At 57.1% G+C, this 17,837-nt stretch overlaps 1 protein-coding gene across 1 annotated transcript; it reads left to right on the top strand.

Moving 5' to 3' along the window:
• The first annotated feature begins 12,288 nt into the window (after positions 1-12,288).
• FOXC2 (forkhead box C2) lies at positions 12,289-14,720 on the top strand. The gene has a single exon (XM_032591407.1). The coding sequence runs from the start codon at positions 12,289-12,291 to the stop codon at positions 13,834-13,836; it is 1,548 nt and encodes a 515-aa protein (XP_032447298.1). The 3' UTR covers positions 13,837-14,720.
• The last annotated feature ends 3,117 nt before the right edge of the window (positions 14,721-17,837 follow it).

The raw sequence follows: 17,837 nt of genomic DNA, 5'->3' as shown, positions 1-17,837 counted from the left end.
GCCCGCGCACTCTGCCCGCGCCTGCGTACTGACCGCAAAGGGGGCGGGGCGTCGCCGCGGAGGCCTGGTGCGAAGGGCATGGAGTGCGCATGCGCGTGCGTCTCCGCGGGCGGGGTGGAGGGACGTGCGCAGAGAGCCTGGCTGGGTGCCCGGGCTGTCATTTGTTCACGGAGCAAGTCAGTGTTGAGCGCCCGTTCCCACGGGCGTTTGCAGGGCGCTGGGGCTACCGAGGTGAAGAAGCCCCCGGCCTCTCAGAGCCCACTGCCGATTCCAACACACCCGCCTTCTTTTCTGTTCCCCCAGAGGCCGCCTCCTCTGAGAAGGCAGCCTTGATTGCTCTTCCAGGATGTGATTCCTCTTCTCTGAGGACATACCGAGGGCATTTTAAGATGTCAGGTCGCTGGAATGGGACCCACTGCGGGTAGGATCGGGCCCAGCCCGGCCGCTGAGGGAGTCCGATGTGCTCCCTAGGGCCACACTTCGGTGAACACCCCTTGGTTTTACCGTGCGTGGCCTCTGGATCTCTAGAGACCGAAAGAACGTGGCAGCCTGCCTGTGCTCGGCACGTAGGGTGTGTCAGTCTAAGGGCCAGGAACTGGCTGCGGAGACGGCCAAGCCCGAACCCTCTCTGGGCTCCACCCCAGCGGGACCGAAGGAGGGTCAGTTGGCGGGGAATTCAGGCTTTAGGAAGATGACCCTTCCCAAAAGGAGGCCGTCCCAAACCAAGTCGCCAGTAGCCACCTCCCGAGTGATTGCACAACCTTAGCCGTGCGCCTCCTGCATCAGAAGCTCCAAAGAAGGGGCGGCTACTTTTCAGAAGCCTATACCCAAAATACTTGCTAAGATCCTGGCAACCGGCAGCACACTTGCAAAATAGGCAAAGCGTTTCAGCGTCCACCTCCAGATGCGGGAGATGAGGTTCTGGGTGTTCCAGAGACTTCCTCAAGCTCCTACAGAACGGATCCTATGCCCTTTGCCGTCATCAGAGAGAACTTAATTGATGACAGTAGCAAACGCTGCTCCAAATGTGCCAGGCTCCAGGCTGAGGGCTTCCGAAGTCACACCTGAATGCAGTCCTCACAGCAGCGGTGGGCAGCAGGGGGCATCCACAGGGGGGGAAACAGAGACTGGAGATTTTGGGGAGCCTGGCCCAGAGTCGCGGAGCCGGGAAGAGGCAGCACGTGACGTGGCCCCAGTGTGCTTAACTACAAACCTTGCGGCTCCTGGCCACACCTCTGCCTTCCTAGGGGGTATTCGTGGCGTTAATACACAAAGACATCAGCAGCCCTTCGTGCTGCGTGGGGGTGGCCGTGTCTCTTACCGGCTCCCAAAAGGTTATAAAGTGCAGAAGGTTATAAAATAGAATCTCTCAGGGAGAGTGGTGTCTTTTCCCACTTTCGGGAAAACACCATAGATCTGTGGAGAACATTTTATGCAAATTGACCCGGCCCCAGCAGCGGAAATGTGTGCAAGACTCACTGTGCTCAGAGCAGCGACCAGGGTGCTAAGCCACAGCCCAAGTCCCTCAGAAGGGAGGCCTGGAGCATCCCCCAGGCAGTAGCAAGCCACGGGGAACAAACCCCCCTCCCTGGAAATTTCAGAAAGCAGGTGGCACTCCCCAGGCCATTCCCCTTGGCTCCTTTGTTCCATGTTTCCAAATCAGAAGCGCCCCCAAAGCCCAGGCACTTGAACGAACAGGCAGTTGTGAAAGAGACACCCTTTAGAAGAAACTGGCTGGCTTTCCTGTGGAAAGGTATTCTAGAACTTTGACCCAATGCTTCAGACTCAATCATATAGGTACACTTGCCCCTGGGTCCCTTGACAGTTTTTAAAAATAGACCTAATAGAGCCATTTTGGGTTCACAGCACAATTGAGCCAAAGGTACAGAGAGTGTTCCCATACACTCCCCACCTCCCTCCACAGCCCCCCCCCCTCCAGGATCAACATCCCACGTCACAGCAGTGCCTTCATCACCATCACCTGTGATGAGTCCATCATTATCACCATGGACCGAATGTCTGTGCCACCCTCCCCCCCTCCCCATATGTTGAAGCCCGATGCCCCAGGTGATGGCTTTCGTGGGCGGAGCCTTTGGGAGGTGACAGGTCATGAAGACAGAGCCTCCTTGGTGGGGTCAGGGCCCTTATATGGGGGACTCCAGAGAGCTCCCTCCCCCCTTCCGCCGTGGGAGGACACAGAAAGAAGACGGGCATCCGTGGACCGGGAAGCGGGCTCTCACCAGACGCCCATCTGCTGTGACCCTTGATCTTGGACTTGCCAGCCTCGAGACCTGTGAGAAACAAAGGCTTGTTTAAGCTGCCCAGCCTGTGTGATTTTGCCATAGCATCCCGACTGAAGGCACACTCAGAGTCCACAGTTGACGTTAGGGGGTGTTCTTGCTGGTGGACATTCCATGGGTGTGGACAAACGTATACACGTGGACCCGTCCATTGTGGTATCGTACTGAATGGTCTCACTGCCCCCATCCCGCCAAATCCCCTGCGGCGCCTGTTCGTTCCCCCTCCCTCTCGTCCTTGGTGGCCCCTGACATTTTACTGTCTCCATAGCTGTGCCTTTTCCAGAATGTCATAGAGTTGGAATCCTGTAGACGGTAGCCTTTCCAGATTGCCTGATTTCACTCAGTAATACGCACTTAAGGTTCCTTCATATCGTTTCAGGGCTGGGCAGCTCTTTTCTTTTTAGTGCTGAACATCATTCCATCATCTGCACAGACCACAGTTTATTCACCCCTCAGCTACCGGAGGATACCTGGGCTGCTCCCAGGGTGTGCGTGGGTTCGTGTAAGGGTTTTATAGCTTGTCACAGCTTTTCCTTACGTGTTCTCTCGACCCCTTCGAAGCCGGCCGGAAGGAACACATAGTGAAAAAGGCAAGAGCATGGAGAGCTTGGCCGTGGATCTCCGAGCTGTGTGACTTAGGGCAATTCACTCACCTCTCTGGGCGTCTTTTCCCTTTTCTGTAAAATGTGGGGGAAGGGATTCCTCCATTGGAATGGGTGAGAGGTCAGAGCGGCCGGGGACGCGGGGAGTCCGAGCACACCCAGCCCGCAGCAGGCACGCTGTCATCGTCCCATAACCATCCTGCTTGACAGACAAGGGAAGCTGTTGAGAGATGAGATCCAGTGATTCACTGAGGTGCCGGGGTGCTGACAGCCAGCCCTCTCCCCGTGTGCGCCTCTGAAACGCCAACGCCTCCAGCCTAAGCTTTACGGGTACGAACTTCAGATATTAAATGCCACATTCTGCTTTCTGCTGCCTGACCTCCCCCCTGCACCGTATGCACATACACATGCAACTCCTAAAGTGCTGAAAACAAACACAAGCAAGCAGAGATCATTCTAATAACAACAAAGACTGGCTCCCGGGGAGCTAGCAGGTTCCCTTCCCCCTCCAGGCATCCCTCGGTTATCTGGCTCTGCTCCTGAGTTATGCGCCCTCTCCCATCCTGGGATCCGCTGAGGCTGTCCGTCAGCGTCTGGCATTTCAAGGCACGTTCTACCAAGGCAAGGCGAGGACGCCCGAAGTGTCACAGCGATGCCTTGCCCCCACTGCCCAGGTCAAGGGTGTGCCACACGATTCAGACTGCACCCGGCTCCTGTCTCCAAATTCTGTCCTCCCCCGGTGTCTGCGGCCACTGCCTCCTCCCTCCCTCCTCTTCCTCTCCTGCCCTCCTCCTCCCTTTTCCTCTCCACCTCCTCCTGCCTCCTCCCTCCTCTTCCTCCCCCTCCCTCCCCCTCCTTCCTCCTCCTTCCCTTCTTTCCCTCCTTCCTGTCCTCCTCTCTCCTCTACCTCCTCCTTCCTCTCCCACTCCTCCCCCCCCCCACTTACCCTGTGTCTTGCCCTCCATGCACCTGCATTCCCCCCTGCATAGCTTCCAGCTGTGACCTCATGGACACACCTCTCCGCCAGCCTTCCAGGCCTTGTGGGGTCACCAGCTTGCACACTCAATCCCCTCTCTCAGCCAGACTTCCTCTCTGTCAACTCGCCTTGGTCCTTCTCCTCCTTCCTGCTTTTGTGGGTGTCTCTCCCATCCCACAAATGCCCTCCCGCACCCCAAATTGGCCCAGTGGCTAGCAGGTGGGAAGGGTGGGGCGCTCGAAGAGACTCCTCTATCAGAGCGGGGATGGGCCAACACCGCAAAGGTCCCTGGCAAGGAGCAGCGGACTCAAGAGGCATCACTTCAAGGCACAGAGGGGACCGGCACTGGGTCTAAAGCTGGAGATGCGGAGGGTGGGCGGAGTCGTGCCCGCTCAGAGCTCTGCCGGCGTCGGGCGAACCCAGATGCTAACGCGAAATATACACGCGGCTGCAGTGACGCCCCAGGGACAACCGGGCGCCGTTTGGGTCACGGTTTGAACAGCCCCCTTGCACACGGGAACCAGCCGGCGTCTTCCAAGTAAACTTACTACCATCTTTCAACACAGAGCAGGGAGGCAGAAGATCACAGCCACCCTCACCGAAGAGAAAGCCTGTTTTCTCGAGACAGTGGGTGGCTGAGCCCAAGAAGGGGCTCGCGGTCTCTGTGACTAGGGAGCCGGATGGCAAGAGGCTGCTGTTTAGCCGTGTGGTGCGCGACCCGCACGCCTTTAAAAAAGCAGTATAATTTCTATCATACGCGGAGCTCCAGAAATCCTGCCGCCTTCTCCTGTCGTGCACCTTCCACCTTCTCCTTGAACCGTGAACGTTGATGGCACGTGGTTATTCGGCAGCTGCACCTACTGCCTTGTGGACGTAGGATGGTTTAAGAGGCTAAGAACTGAAAAGGTCTGCGTGTGTTTTTGCCAAAACAGAAGTTTCGGCCTGTGAGCCCTTTTCCAGGACAGCCGTGGAGCATTTGACAGTGCTTCCCGTTTGCGAGGCAGCCTCTGCCTAGAATAAGTGTCAGTAACTGTTGGGACTGAGTCCTGGGTTTCCGCCCCTAACTGGGGGACGAGGCCTGCGGTCACGGCAGGAGAGCAGGGTGTTTCTGAAGCCCGAGGTGACATCTATCTGTTGAGCTTACAATCCCAGAGCGTGGATTCTGTGCCAGGCACAGCAGTGAGGTGTGGGGTGCAGTGGGTGCACGAGGCAGACCAGGTCTCCCCCTGCCCCGCTGCTCTCCCGCTGCTTGTATCCTGGCAGGGATGGAATCCTGTCAGAGGATCCTGTCGGGTAGGGGGAAGCGAATCAGGATGGGGGTGGGGTGAAGGACGGGAGAAAGCAGATGGGAGGAGGTCTCAGAGAAGGAGGCAAGGCAGCAAGGAACTGAGGACAGGGGACACAGGCAAAAGGGACAGCACGTGCAAAGGCCCTGTGGAGGGTCCAGGTTGGGCTGGCGTTGGGAGTCCCCGGTGTGGACACTCATGTGCAAAGGCCGGGGTCCAGCAGGGGAATGTTCTTTGCTTTCATGGGATTCCTAAAGGGTGAAAAGCACCCAGGGCCAGCCACGCTCAGACTCCTTTGGGGGCACAAGTCTGCATCCCGGACTCCATTCAGTCCTTTAGAGGACCCCTGGGGCCTCCCTCGGTTACTGCCACTGTGAGACCCCGCCGTCACTTTGAGGCTCTGCTCGACGCTGCCCTGCACGGTGACCCCAGTCTGGCTTATTCACTGGGGCTCACCCCACAGGTGAGGACCAGTCACTGCCTCCCTCTTTCTCTCCCTGCCCTTGTCCACACAATCAAGCCCTGTCTGCACCTCCCAGAGAATAGTCCGCTTTTCACAGGCTCCGATAATGAGTCATTTACCCCACAGGGTTAATGGCAGGGTTTCCCGCTGGTGATATAAAAAGGTAAAATTTCGCGGACATTGAGTCACGTGTGTTCAGAAGTCGTGCCTTCCTTCATGCATACACTATTCACCATGTATATATAGTTATAAAATTATGTATCTATCTGTTTCCATTTAGACTATTTTTATATGTATATAGAAGTTCCTAGTTTAACTTTTTAAGTCTCTTTTGACTTCCAAGGTCCTGACCCTAATTCCAGAGTGACGGGCTGAGAGATTCAGTCCTATCACTTGGCGGTTACAAGACCTGAGTCGATTACTTAAGGCCTCTAGACTGCGCTCACCTCCCCTGCAAAGCAGTGATATTAATAGTGCCCACCCCAAAAGAGGATTAAAGGAGCAGTCAGGGACCGATCGTCCAGCACATAGTACGCACACATTAAATTTTCTCCTATACAGCAGGCAGGAAAATCTTGAAAAAGTCCTACATTCATTCAACAAACATTCTTATGCACCTGTTACGTGCCAAGGTGTCACGCCAGGCCCTGGGACTGCAGAGAGGAATTAGGCGGCCACCAAGGGCCTAGAGAGGTAGGGCACGAGTGGCACACGTAAGGCTGCCCAACCAGCGTGGGCTCTGCCCAACCAGCGTGGGCTCCGCCCAACCAGCGTGGGCTCCGCCCACCCGCCGGGGCACGGGCTGACCGAGCTTCCGGTTCTCTGGGGGCGCTCGGGCCATGTGACCGGCTCTGGCCAATGAGCTGTGGAAGAAAGGGATCCATGGCTCTTGAAGGCTGGACCGCTTCATTCCCAGGGCAGGATCTCTCTGTCTTGCCCCTGGCGAGGTGGTAGGAGAGACAGCTCTTGAAAACTCAGACTCCTGAGTGACTGGAGGAGCAGAGCCCCTGCCAACCTGGGACTGGCCCAACAGGAAGTCACTGAGACTCGGGATGGCCTCTCACTGGGGCTACACCAGCCTCACGTGACTGATACACCCACTAGGCAAATCAGTCACACAGCAATCTGGCTAAGGGCAACCACGCAGAACTTACAGAGAAGCATGTAATGAATTCCTTTGCGAAGAAATGTATGTATACCTTTAAATTTTTTTAATGCTTATATATGTTTGAGAGAGAGAGGGAGAAATGGAATCTGAAGCCTGCAGGGTCCAGGTTCCTAGCTGTCAGCACAGAGCTGGATGTGGGGCTCGAACCCATGGACCATGAGATCATGAGCTGAGCCAGAGTTGGACGCTTAACCCACTGAGCCACCCAGGCGCCCCATATGCATATCTTTAACATCCTGTTTGGAAAACATCTATAGGACTCTACTGGATTTCTTGAGTCTTTGTATGAATTGTGACAATTAATTGTGGCTTGAATTATAAGGCAGAAAAGTTCCTTAGAGAATCAGCTTTTTTTTTTTTTTAATATAACGACCACAGGTAATGTGATTGAGCCCATGGCTGTTGACGATTATTTTTCAGAAACATCCAGAACGCAAGGAGAAGGGACACCAGGGCCAAGTTGGTCCCCACATTGGGTCTTGCGACTCCTTCCATGGAAAGGTGTTTGCTTTGTGGAACTTTCCTTCTTAACTTTTCAGAGTGACAGGCGTGTTTTTTCCCCATTTTTTGTTTTCATTTTGAAAAATGTCAAGCTTACGGGAAAGGTGCAAGACCAGTGCCCAGTGAATCCCCACGCACCATAGGTTAGAGATTTTACCTCACTTGCCATTTGAGATGGGTCTCCCTTTCTCCCTCCCCCCCCCCCACCTGCAGTTCACTGTGGTACAAGTTGCAGCAAGGATGACACGAACCCTAAACACTTTGACGTGTACCTTCCAGAAACGAGGACGTGTCCTTGCTTGGCCACATGCGGTGATGACACTCGAGAATTTTAACCCCGATATAAGATTATTCTCGAACGTGCACTCCAGATTCACATTTCCCCAGGGGCTCTCGAAACTTCCTCTGTTTGCTTTTGAAATTTCCTCCATTCACGATCAAGCACTGCCTGTGGTTCTCCGGCTTCTTTTGTCTTCCCACCAAGGATCGCCCTCCCCCCTGTTATTTCGCACTGTCCATGGTGCCACGTGGACTTCAACTCCCGAGAAAGGCCTCGCTCTGCGAAATGGGCTCCGAGAGGTTTCGTCATGGACACACCTGCTGTCCCGGAAAACAGATAATTGCTAGGAGCCGGACGATGATGGATTTTTAAGCAGCACCACGGATTCTGCTCATCCCAAGGGTTCATCAGGTCCCAGGTAGATTTGGGAAGCCTGGGACCGCTCTTATCCCGGGTCCCTTGCCTTAAAACCTAAGGCGTCTCCTGAGCCCAAGGGGAGACTTTGAAAGGACCCTGGGACAAATGTCTTGAAAACAGAGAAGGCCCAATCTCCTTTCGCTTGTGGCCTCTTTGAATTCTCTGTTGGGCCTCAAAGGCAGAAGCTGCAGACATGTTTAGGACTCTCCCTCTGGTTAAAGCCGATGCCGCCCGCACAGCGTCCGGGACAAACGTTTTTCCGATGAGTCCCCTGAGATCCGCACCACGCCTTGGGCAGGAGGACAGCTGCCATGGGGAGACACAGTTTGTCCAACAGCCCCGGGGTGGGGGTGGGGTGGGGGGGGCAACACGTAAACTTCTAGCCACCCGAGAGGCACAGACTTTTATTTGCTCCAAACCTCAGCGAATCTCTTGCTCCTGAGAAGTTTCAGAGACATTTTCTGTTTTCCCCGCAGATCGTGTTCTTGACACATTGCAAAGCTATGGGAAACGTTTTCCTTTTTCTTTTTTCTTTTTTAATGTTTATTTATTATTGACAGACAGGGACAGAGCATGAGCATGGGAGGGGCCGGGAGACACAGAATCCGAGGCAGGCTCCAGGCTCTGAGCTGTCAGCACGGAGCCGGACGCGGGGCTCGAACTCACAAACCGAGAGATCACGACCTGAGCCGAAGTCGGACGCTCAACCGACTGAGCCACCCAGGCACCCCTTGTTTTGCTTCGTCTTAATCCACCGGCGGCGCTGGGGCCCGCAGTTTATTTTCAGCGTCTCTCTGACTCCACAGGTGTTTGAAGGCTTCTACTCCCGCGCTGCAATGCTCACGTGCATCCAGACGGTGGCAGCACCTCCATTGCGACCAGAACGCCCGGTTTCCTTCTTCTTTTCCAGAGTAGTTCCCCGGTTGGCCTTCAGATGGCGCCAACACCACAGGCCCGCGGCGGCCGCCGCGTCCAGGAGCCCAATGCGCCCGGGCGGGGAGGCTACGCGGTCGGCTGGGGGGCCGGAGGTGGGGGGAGTGGGGCATGACCCGACTATCGCCCGCCTTCATCGTCGCTCATCGTTCTGGAACCACACACGGCCCTCTGCGGGCCCGATTCCGCTCTGGGCTCCGTGACCACTACATGAGCAGGGGAAGCCATCAGCCATGAGTTAGGAGCCCCCGATCCAAAATACGCTGGCAGGTTAAAGCAAAGATCGGAAACATGGTTTTCGCAAAGTCCAGGTGTGTGGAAGGTGTTGTTATGATAACCTGTGCAAACATCTCGCCCGGAGTCCTACTGAGCGGAGAAGAAACCTAATTCCAGGGGCAAAGGAAAATGTCTCTCTCACCTTTTCTATCTGGATTGTAAGGATTTCTTTCCTCCCCACCCCGCTTTTTTTTGGGGGGGGAGGGGGTGGGGGGGCAATAGTAATTTTGGCCACTCAAGCAGGGGCTTTCCAGATGACATTATTTTAAACCTGGACACGCTTATAAATACAAACTCAGACAGAAACTATCATTTTTGAATCTATTTTCCATGGTCCACAGTTATTTTGGGTTTAGCTCTGTGCTGTGATAAAGTTTTTTTTTTTTTTTTAAGGCACCTCATAAAAGCAGAGGGAATAATATTTCTCCAGGAAGCCTACAGACCGAGGAGTGTTTCTTGGTCAATAGTTTGCATTTCCGGTAAAATTGTGAGAAATCGAGGTGCCTGGCAGGCCATCCGGGAGGAAGATGTATATATACACACACATATATTTATTTTATAAAATGGAGCTGAACATATTAAAAAATAATAAAGTCAAATCGTTCACCTGTGAGCTGAGGTCTGGGAAACTTTATTTTACTTCGTTGCAAAAAAAAAAAAATTAAGTTAGAGAAAGACTCGGGGACCCATAAAAAATATAGTGTTTCAGAAGTAGAACTATTCAAGAGACTAGCAACCCGGTTTGTGCTTTGCCTCTGATTGTGAATTCATCAGGAGAGCATACCGTTCATAGATGACGCACACAAACACTTTTCTTTTGTTCCTTTATTGAAAATGAATGGCACGTCTCCACTGCCTTCTCTCGCCTCCCCAAAGCTGAGCGCCCTCGGATTCTCTCACACCCCTTTCCCGGGAATCAGGCAAGCGCCTGACGGAACAGGGGTGGGGTGGGGGCCCAAACCACGCAAGTTGTATCTTTGTTCTTCCCTACCCAACCGAGGGACGACCTCCAGAAGAATTCTGACCAGCCTTTAGCCCTTCTTATGAGCGTCCTTCCCCCTCCAGGGGAAGCGGGTAAGTGTGATCCGATCGCCCGAGGTGTTGGGGGAATAAATATTCAGTCCACAGATGAACTGACTTTCCGGGGTACCCAGAGGAAAGGGGAAAGCTTTGAAGGGCGCCGACCTCGGGTCGCTCCAGGTCTGTATCTCGACCGTATCAGCTCTGGAGGTGTCCCAGCCGTTTGGGATGGCTTACCCCGTCCTCCCCCGGAGCCCTGGTGCCCCAATCACCTTATCAAACGCCAGCCAAACAAAAAGGACCGGCGCAGAGTAAGTCAGCCTGGAGAGTCCCCAAGAGGCTTTGGCGGGAGCGGGAGGTGGGCACTGCGCCCCGGGGCTGGCGATCCAGCGGACGGGGCTGGGGGCAGCTTCCTCGCCCCGAGCGCGCCCTGCCCCGCGCCGCGGACGCGCGTCTTGGGGCGCAGCCCCCGCGGGAAGCAGGCTCGGGTTTCCCCTCGCGGGCTCTGCCTGGGCCGGGCGGCTGGCTGCATTGTTCCCGGCTTCGGGGAGCGCGGGAGCCGGCTTGTCCAAGGGAATTTATCTCTGGGAAAAGGGAGAGGCACTGCGCAGCTGGACGTGGGGGCCGCAAGCGTCGACGCGGCTGGGGGATGCGGGAAATGAGCGGAACGAGGCCGCTCTGTTTCCCCGAACCCCACAAAACTGCTCACGGGGCCGCCGACGATTTGCCGAACCCGCGGCGCACTTAGAGGATTAAATTCTCAAGGTATTTGCCCCTTCCCCACCCGGACACTCCCCTGCAAGCCGGCGCGGCCTGCCTCCTCCGTGGAGGCGAGGGGCATTCATTCAGTTTCCAGAATTTGCCTCTAAAAGCTTTGCAGGTCATCTTGACGGCCCAAACCTGCAAACCCTCTGTCGATTATTAATTATTTGCTTCAATGATGACAACATCCAGGGGCGGGGGGGGGGGGTGGAGGGGGGAGAGGCTTGCATTCCAATCCAGCACGCTCGCTTAGAATCCATTGCACCTGGGCCCCCCTAATTAGGAAATCTAATTATTCGCCTCATCACTCATTAATAAGAAAAACAGTCCCGGGGTCTTTGCTACTTACAGGGTCTTGGGGGAGATATTGGACTACATTAATCGATTCGATTTTATATTTCAGATGAACTTTATCTGCAAAGGAGCATGGGTGTCTTTGCTCCCACCACCCCCCCCCTCCCCGGGGGCATGCTGGCCCATTAACCAAAATGTGATAATGAAATAATTTTTAATAAGATATCACTCTTTTTAAAAAATCTTTTCAAGCTGAGCCTGAACTGCAGAAAAGTCTGGTCCAGCGCAGCTGGGTCTTAGAGCCGACGGATTCCGGCGCTCCTCGCCCTGATTGGTGCCGACTCCCCACAGCTGCCCGGCTATTGGCGCAAAGTCCCCGGAGGGGGCGTGGCCGGACGAAAGTAAAAACTTGCTTTCAGCAAGAAGACTTTTGAAACTTTTCCCAATCCCTAAAAGGGACTTTGCCTCTTTTTCCGGGCTCGGCGGGACAGCCACTCTGGACCCCGGCTCGCTGACCCTCGGGGCTGCCTCTTTGCTGGGGGGCTAGGAGATCCGCCTTCCCCCCCCGTTGGCGCCGACACAGGGGCCGTCCGCGGTCCGCTGCGCGCGTGGCGCCTCCACTGCGTCCCCGCCGCCCGCCCCGGCTGCCACCCTCCGGTCCCGAGAGCCAGCGAGAGAGCGAGCGAGTGAGCGAGCGAGCAGGGGCCGGCGCTGCGCTCGCCGGGGCGCGCCCTCCAGGATGCCGATCCGCCCGGTCCGCTGACAACCGAGCGCCCCTTCTCCGCGCGCGGGCGGGCGCCCAGCGCCGGCGCCTCCCCCGCCTCGCCCCCGAGGCTTCCCGGCGCCCGGGGCTCTCCCCTTCCCACACCCACCCCCCCCCGCGCCCCCGCCCCGCCACCCCCGCCGGCTCCCTTCCTCTCGCCCTCTCGCTCCCTCGCTCTCTCTCGCTTTCGCAGGGCCTTCCCCGCGGTCCGTGCGCGCGGGCGGCGGCGAGCCGTCTCGGACGCAGCATGCAGGCGCGCTACTCCGTGTCCGACCCCAACGCCTTGGGAGTGGTGCCCTACTTGAGCGAGCAAAATTACTACCGGGCGGCGGGCGGCTACGGCGGCATGGCCAGCCCCATGGGCGTCTACTCCGGCCCCCCGGAGCAGTACGGCGCGGGCATGGGCCGCTCCTACGCGCCCTACCACCACCACCAGCCCGCGGCGCCCAAGGACCTCGTCAAGCCGCCCTACAGCTACATCGCGCTCATCACTATGGCCATCCAGAACGCGCCCGAGAAGAAGATCACGCTGAACGGCATCTACCAGTTCATCATGGACCGCTTCCCCTTCTACCGCGAGAACAAGCAGGGCTGGCAAAACAGCATCCGCCACAACCTGTCGCTCAACGAGTGCTTCGTCAAGGTGCCCCGCGACGACAAGAAGCCGGGCAAGGGCAGCTACTGGACGCTGGACCCGGACTCCTACAACATGTTCGAGAACGGCAGCTTCCTGCGGCGCCGCCGGCGCTTCAAGAAAAAGGACGTGCCCAAGGACAAGGAGGAGCGGGCCCACCTCAAGGAGCCGCCCCCGGCCGCGGCCAAGGGCGCCCCGGCCGGGCCCCCTCTAGCGGACGCCCCCAAGGACGTCGAGAAGAAGCTGGTGATCAAGACCGAGGCGGCGTCGCCCGCGCTGCCGGCCATCACCAAGGTGGAGACGCTGAGCCCCGAGAGCGCGCTGCAGGGCAGTCCGCGCAGCGCGGCCTCCACGCCCGCCGGCTCCCCCGACGGCTCGCTGCCCGAGCACCACGCCGGCGCGCCCAACGGGCTGCCCGGCTTCAGCGTGGAGAACATCATGACGCTGCGAACGTCGCCGCCGGGCGGCGAGCTGAGCCCCGCGTCCGGGCGCGCGGGCCTGGTGGTGCCGCCGCTGGCGCTGTCGTACGCGGCCGCGCCGCCCGCCGCCTACGGCCAGCCGTGCGCGCAGGGCCTGGAGGCCGGGGGCGCGGGGGGCTACCAGTGCAGCATGCGCGCCATGAGCCTGTACACCGGGGCCGAGCGGCCCGCGCACATGTGCGTCCCGCCCGCGCTGGACGAGGCCCTCTCGGACCACCCGGGCGGCCCCACGTCGCCCCTGAGCGCCCTCAACCTCGCCGCAGGCCAGGAGGGCGCGCTCGCCGCCGCCGCCGCCGCGGGCCACCACCACCACCAGCACCACGGCCACCACCACCCGCAGGCGCCGCCGCCCCCGCCGGCGCCCCAGCCCCAGCCGGCGCCCCAGCCCGGGGGCGCGGCCGCCGCCGCCGCCGCCGCCGCCGCCGCCGCGGCCCAGGCGGCCTCCTGGTATCTCAACCACAGCGGGGACCTGAACCACCTCCCGGGCCACACGTTCGCGGCCCAGCAGCAGACTTTCCCCAACGTCCGGGAGATGTTCAACTCCCACCGGCTGGGGGTGGAGAACGCGGCCCTCGGGGAACCGCAGGTCGGCACCAACGCGAGCTGTCAGCTGCCCTACAGATCCACGCCGGCGCTCTACCGCCACGCCGCCCCCTATTCCTACGACTGCACGAAATACTGACCTGCCTGGCCCGCTCCGGCTTCGCCTCCCACACCCGGGCCTCTCGGGCAGTCCAGGCGCGCAGAAAGAACCCAAAAATATGCCCACCAGCTTTTTTTTTCTCAGACTCAGGAGCAGAGAGAGCTCGCGCCCGGCCTCAGTCCTCTGTGAAGCTTCAGGTAACTTTAATTCGCTGCCCCGTTTCCGAGGTCCTAAAAGAACCCCCCCCCACAAGGGACGCGGCCCGGCGAAATGAATATTGAGTTTTAAGCCCCCCTCCCCTCCTTCCAGGATGGTTGTGTTGAATGCTGCAGCTGGGGTTTAAAAAAAAATTAAGTTACGGACCACATCCCAGAGCGACCCGGTAATGACTCTCTCTGTAGAGACCCCCATAGGTCTACGGGGGGGGGGGGGTCTCTATAGATTACGTCTGTGCTGTGTGTAATTTTAAATTTCTCTAACCGTGCTGTACAAATGTGTGCATTTGTAATCAGGCTATTTTGTTGTTGTTGTTCAGAGCCATTAATATAATATTTAAAGTTGAGTTCACTGGATAAGTTTTCATCTTGCCCAACCATTTCTAACTCCCGAAAGGAAAATTTAAGAAACCTACGTGGGTTTTTTTTTTTTTAACGCCCTGTACACTTATGAGGCATAATTCTTTTCCCGGTGGTAGGTCTTTTACAAAACAAGGAAATAATTTATTTTGTTGTTGTTGTTGGCGGATAAAGAAGTCAAGTATCTGATACTTTTTATTTACAGAGTGTGATGGTTTTGTATAGTAGATTCCTCCCTGAGCATTCCTAAAAGAAAAAAAAAAAACTTTAAAAATTTAACTTCACCTGTGTTTGTCTTATGTGGTGTTAATTGTTGTACTTACCTTAAAATAAACCCATGTTGTTTTTCTGCCCCAAGTCCGGACAGTGTGTTTGTGTTCTCGCAGCTTTTAAAAACAAGGTGTGTTTGCAAATCCACCTGTTTTGATCATATTTGTTACGCAGGTGGGTGAACGCATAGAGGTATACAGATGCTCGCAGGGGACTGGGGACGCTCCCCTGTTGTCTTGTTAGTGACGGAAAGGACTTTCCATGAACTCAGATCCCACCCTGGCCTAGGCAGTTGAGAAACGTCCCGGTTGGACGTGGATGTCTGAAGGACTGGGCGCCTTCACGTTATTCGCTGTAAACGTTTTGCTAAATGCAAAAAAAAAAAAGCCAATTGTCAACACAAATAGTACCACCATTCCATCTCAAATTCGGCGATCCCCAGCTGCGGAAGCAAAAGACAGGGAAGACCCAAGTTTTTCATTAGTTAACTACGAACCTGGGGGAGTCCTGCTTTCCCTCCGATTCCTAAAATGCGGACTTCCTTCCCCATCGCAATGGCTTTCCAGAAAAGAACGTGCAGTGGGCCGGAGAAGGTCCAAAGGGGATTGATTCTGGTGGCGGTTAGCTCAGAGGTGGATTTCAGACCCCTTTACGTCTTGATATGGTCTCTTAGTCTTCACCCTACTGCAGTGAAAAACTGTAGAGGCTCTTCGGCCTTCGAATGTAACTTACGATGCTTTTGGAGTTCTAAATTTACCAACTCTTTCGGGACTGTAAATCACAGGGAGATGATTGCCTTTTCAGTTTTGATATCTTGTCTTTAAAAAATTTTTAATAGCAATGAAACCATTTGTGGGGTGTGGCTGGGGCGGAGGGCGGGAGGGGGGTGAGGGGATGATTTTATTATCTCTTTCACTGGCCCAAAGGCACAATTTCCCCCTCCCCTCCCCCGCTGGTCTCTGAGTGCGAGTTTTGAGGCCGGGGCTCCAAACTGGGGATCTGTTTCCCACCCAAGGAGGTGAGCTGTACTTTGCTTAGGGCGAAGTGGGCGTAACATTTCGGGGGATGATGATTTTTCCAAAGGGTGATTTTCCTTGGTGCAGTGGCATTGAACAGAACCTGGTTCTGTGTTGTTTTAACCATGGCAGTTTGTCTCCAGGTCATGCTGATGTAGTGCTGGGGGAGGTAGGAACGTAATAAATTTCCCCGTATGTGCCACACAGATTCTTTGGATCTGTGGCCCCAGAGGTGACTAGTGGTTAAGACTTAAATGCTGCATTCTGTTCCTTTTCATAGTGCTCGGGATCGGGGAGCCCCGGCGCTTGGTGTCTGGCCTCCAGCGGGCTCCCAGGCCCCCTTGCCTTGGTTGAGAGCGAGGAAAGAGAGGGAGGCCAAGAGGCCCCCCGCTCCCAGCTCCCAACGGCAGCAGAGGCCGGCCCTCCCTGCCCAGCTCCTGCGCTCCGGGGCCATTTCGTTCCTGTTCTCCAGATGATGCTGGCGCTGGATTCCGGGAGGGCAGTCCAGCCGGCTTTCTCCTTCCCCAGGCTCTTCCTAGAGTCCGCCCTGAAAGTGCGTCCTCCTCTCAAGATTCGGAGTTCAGCGGAGGTTTGAGAGACACGCAGGAAATAAAGGGGAGAGAAATGGGAAAGAATTCGGCGAGACCCGAGCCGCCACTGAAGCCACACCGGGACCTTCTGTCTCAGGGAAGGCCCCTCTGAGAGCAGTGCCTGTGCCGGGGCGCTGGCCCAGTGAACAGCTCAAGAAGGGACCCCCGCCCGCCCGGGAGACGAGCACCCTTCCATTTCCCTAGGAACGTGGGCAGCTCGAGGGATTGTGTCCGGGGCTTTCTCCAGGCCTCTGGAGGCGGCAGAGGGAGGGGTGTGTGAGGCCACGGCACGCTGGGGTGCCTCGGAACCCGGAAAGCTTCCTGACCCCGAGGCCCAGGGGCCAGGGTAGGTGCGGGTAAGCTCCCCAGAAGGCCGGCCACGTGAGCTGGACACGGTGCTCAGAACTCGCTGGGCTCAGCGCTCCCGCCTCAGCAGCCCCGCTAGGACCTCGGGCCTGGGGACTGAGCGGCCTCGGGCGCCTCCCTCGGGGTGGGGAGATCCGGCAGCAGCGGGGAGCGGAGCGGAGCATCCCGGTGGAGGCGGTGGAGGCGTCTCGGGCCGCGTTGCCAGTTCCCACTGCCCTGGGGCGTCTGCCACCCAGCGCGCAAAGACGCAGAGACCGCGCACGGCCCCGGCTGTCCTTGCTCCACGTATCCGCTCCCCTCCCCTTGCTTCGGCCGCTGGGTCCTCGCGAGGCCCAGGGCCTTTCAGGAAAAGGGGAAAGGAGGCCGACGATGGAAGGGCCGGAATGTTGGTCGCGGGCTGCTGGGACTCCTGGCGGGCAGCTCTGCGGTCCGCCGAGCTCACTTAGCACGAAGCCCCGTGCAATAGCCACGTTCCCTCCTGATCCAGTAACGTGGAACCAGGCAGGTCTCAGAGCTACTGTCAATAAAGTGGGAGCAGCCCCAACACCACGGCGGAGACCGCTTCCTACAGAGTTAACCCTGCGTGCCCGACTGGCCTTGGATGCCTGGACCGGTTCTACCCAGGGTCCAGTTGTCACAGATACGGGCCGCTGGGAAAGACTCCCAGGCTTCTGACAATCCCGAACATTCCCAGCCCCACAGAGGCTGCAGCCCGGAGAGCCTCTGTGGTTCTTGTAAGACTCGGAGACATGCCCCACGCTCACGGCTCTCGAGGGGAGAGGGACGTGTGGGGTGTGGCCCAGCCCAGGCCCCTCTCCCGAGGCCAGAGCTGAGCCTGCCGCCAGGTGGTCCTCATCCCCTGGTTCAAGTAGCCTGTCCCCACCCACACCCAAATCATGGTGACACGCGTCCCCCAATTGCCTGAGCATTGGCCTAGGAATTCCACGGCCACATGATGCCAGGTGAACAAACCATTTCTCCTGGCTGGCCTCAGTCTTCTTACGTGTAAAATGACCAGGTGGGTGTAAGGGCGTTTGGGGCAGCCTGGCACCTTCCTTTCGGGCATAGTCAGGCTCCTGCAGCGGGCCCTCACTTATCCCCACTCTCCTATCTGGCTGGTAAGAAATGAAGATCAGAAGTGAGAGGGAGGAGCAAATGTCCTGGGGTCCTGTGAACTTTGGTGCTTGCCTCCTAAATCTTTTGGGGCCCATCTCCTCTCTTTT

Source organism: Lynx canadensis, chromosome E2, assembly GCF_007474595.2.
Source record: "Lynx canadensis isolate LIC74 chromosome E2, mLynCan4.pri.v2, whole genome shotgun sequence".
In the NCBI taxonomy this organism is placed as follows: Eukaryota; Metazoa; Chordata; class Mammalia; order Carnivora; family Felidae; genus Lynx; species Lynx canadensis.
Note: the sequence above shows the minus strand (reverse complement) of the source record. Positions and strands in the feature narration are given on the sequence as shown.

Bases quoted from the DNA above. Each gene is read 5' to 3' on its own strand.
- FOXC2 (XM_032591407.1), top strand. From the start codon at position 12,289: ATGCAGGCGCGCTACTCCGTGTCCGACCCCAACGCCTTGGGAGTGGTG.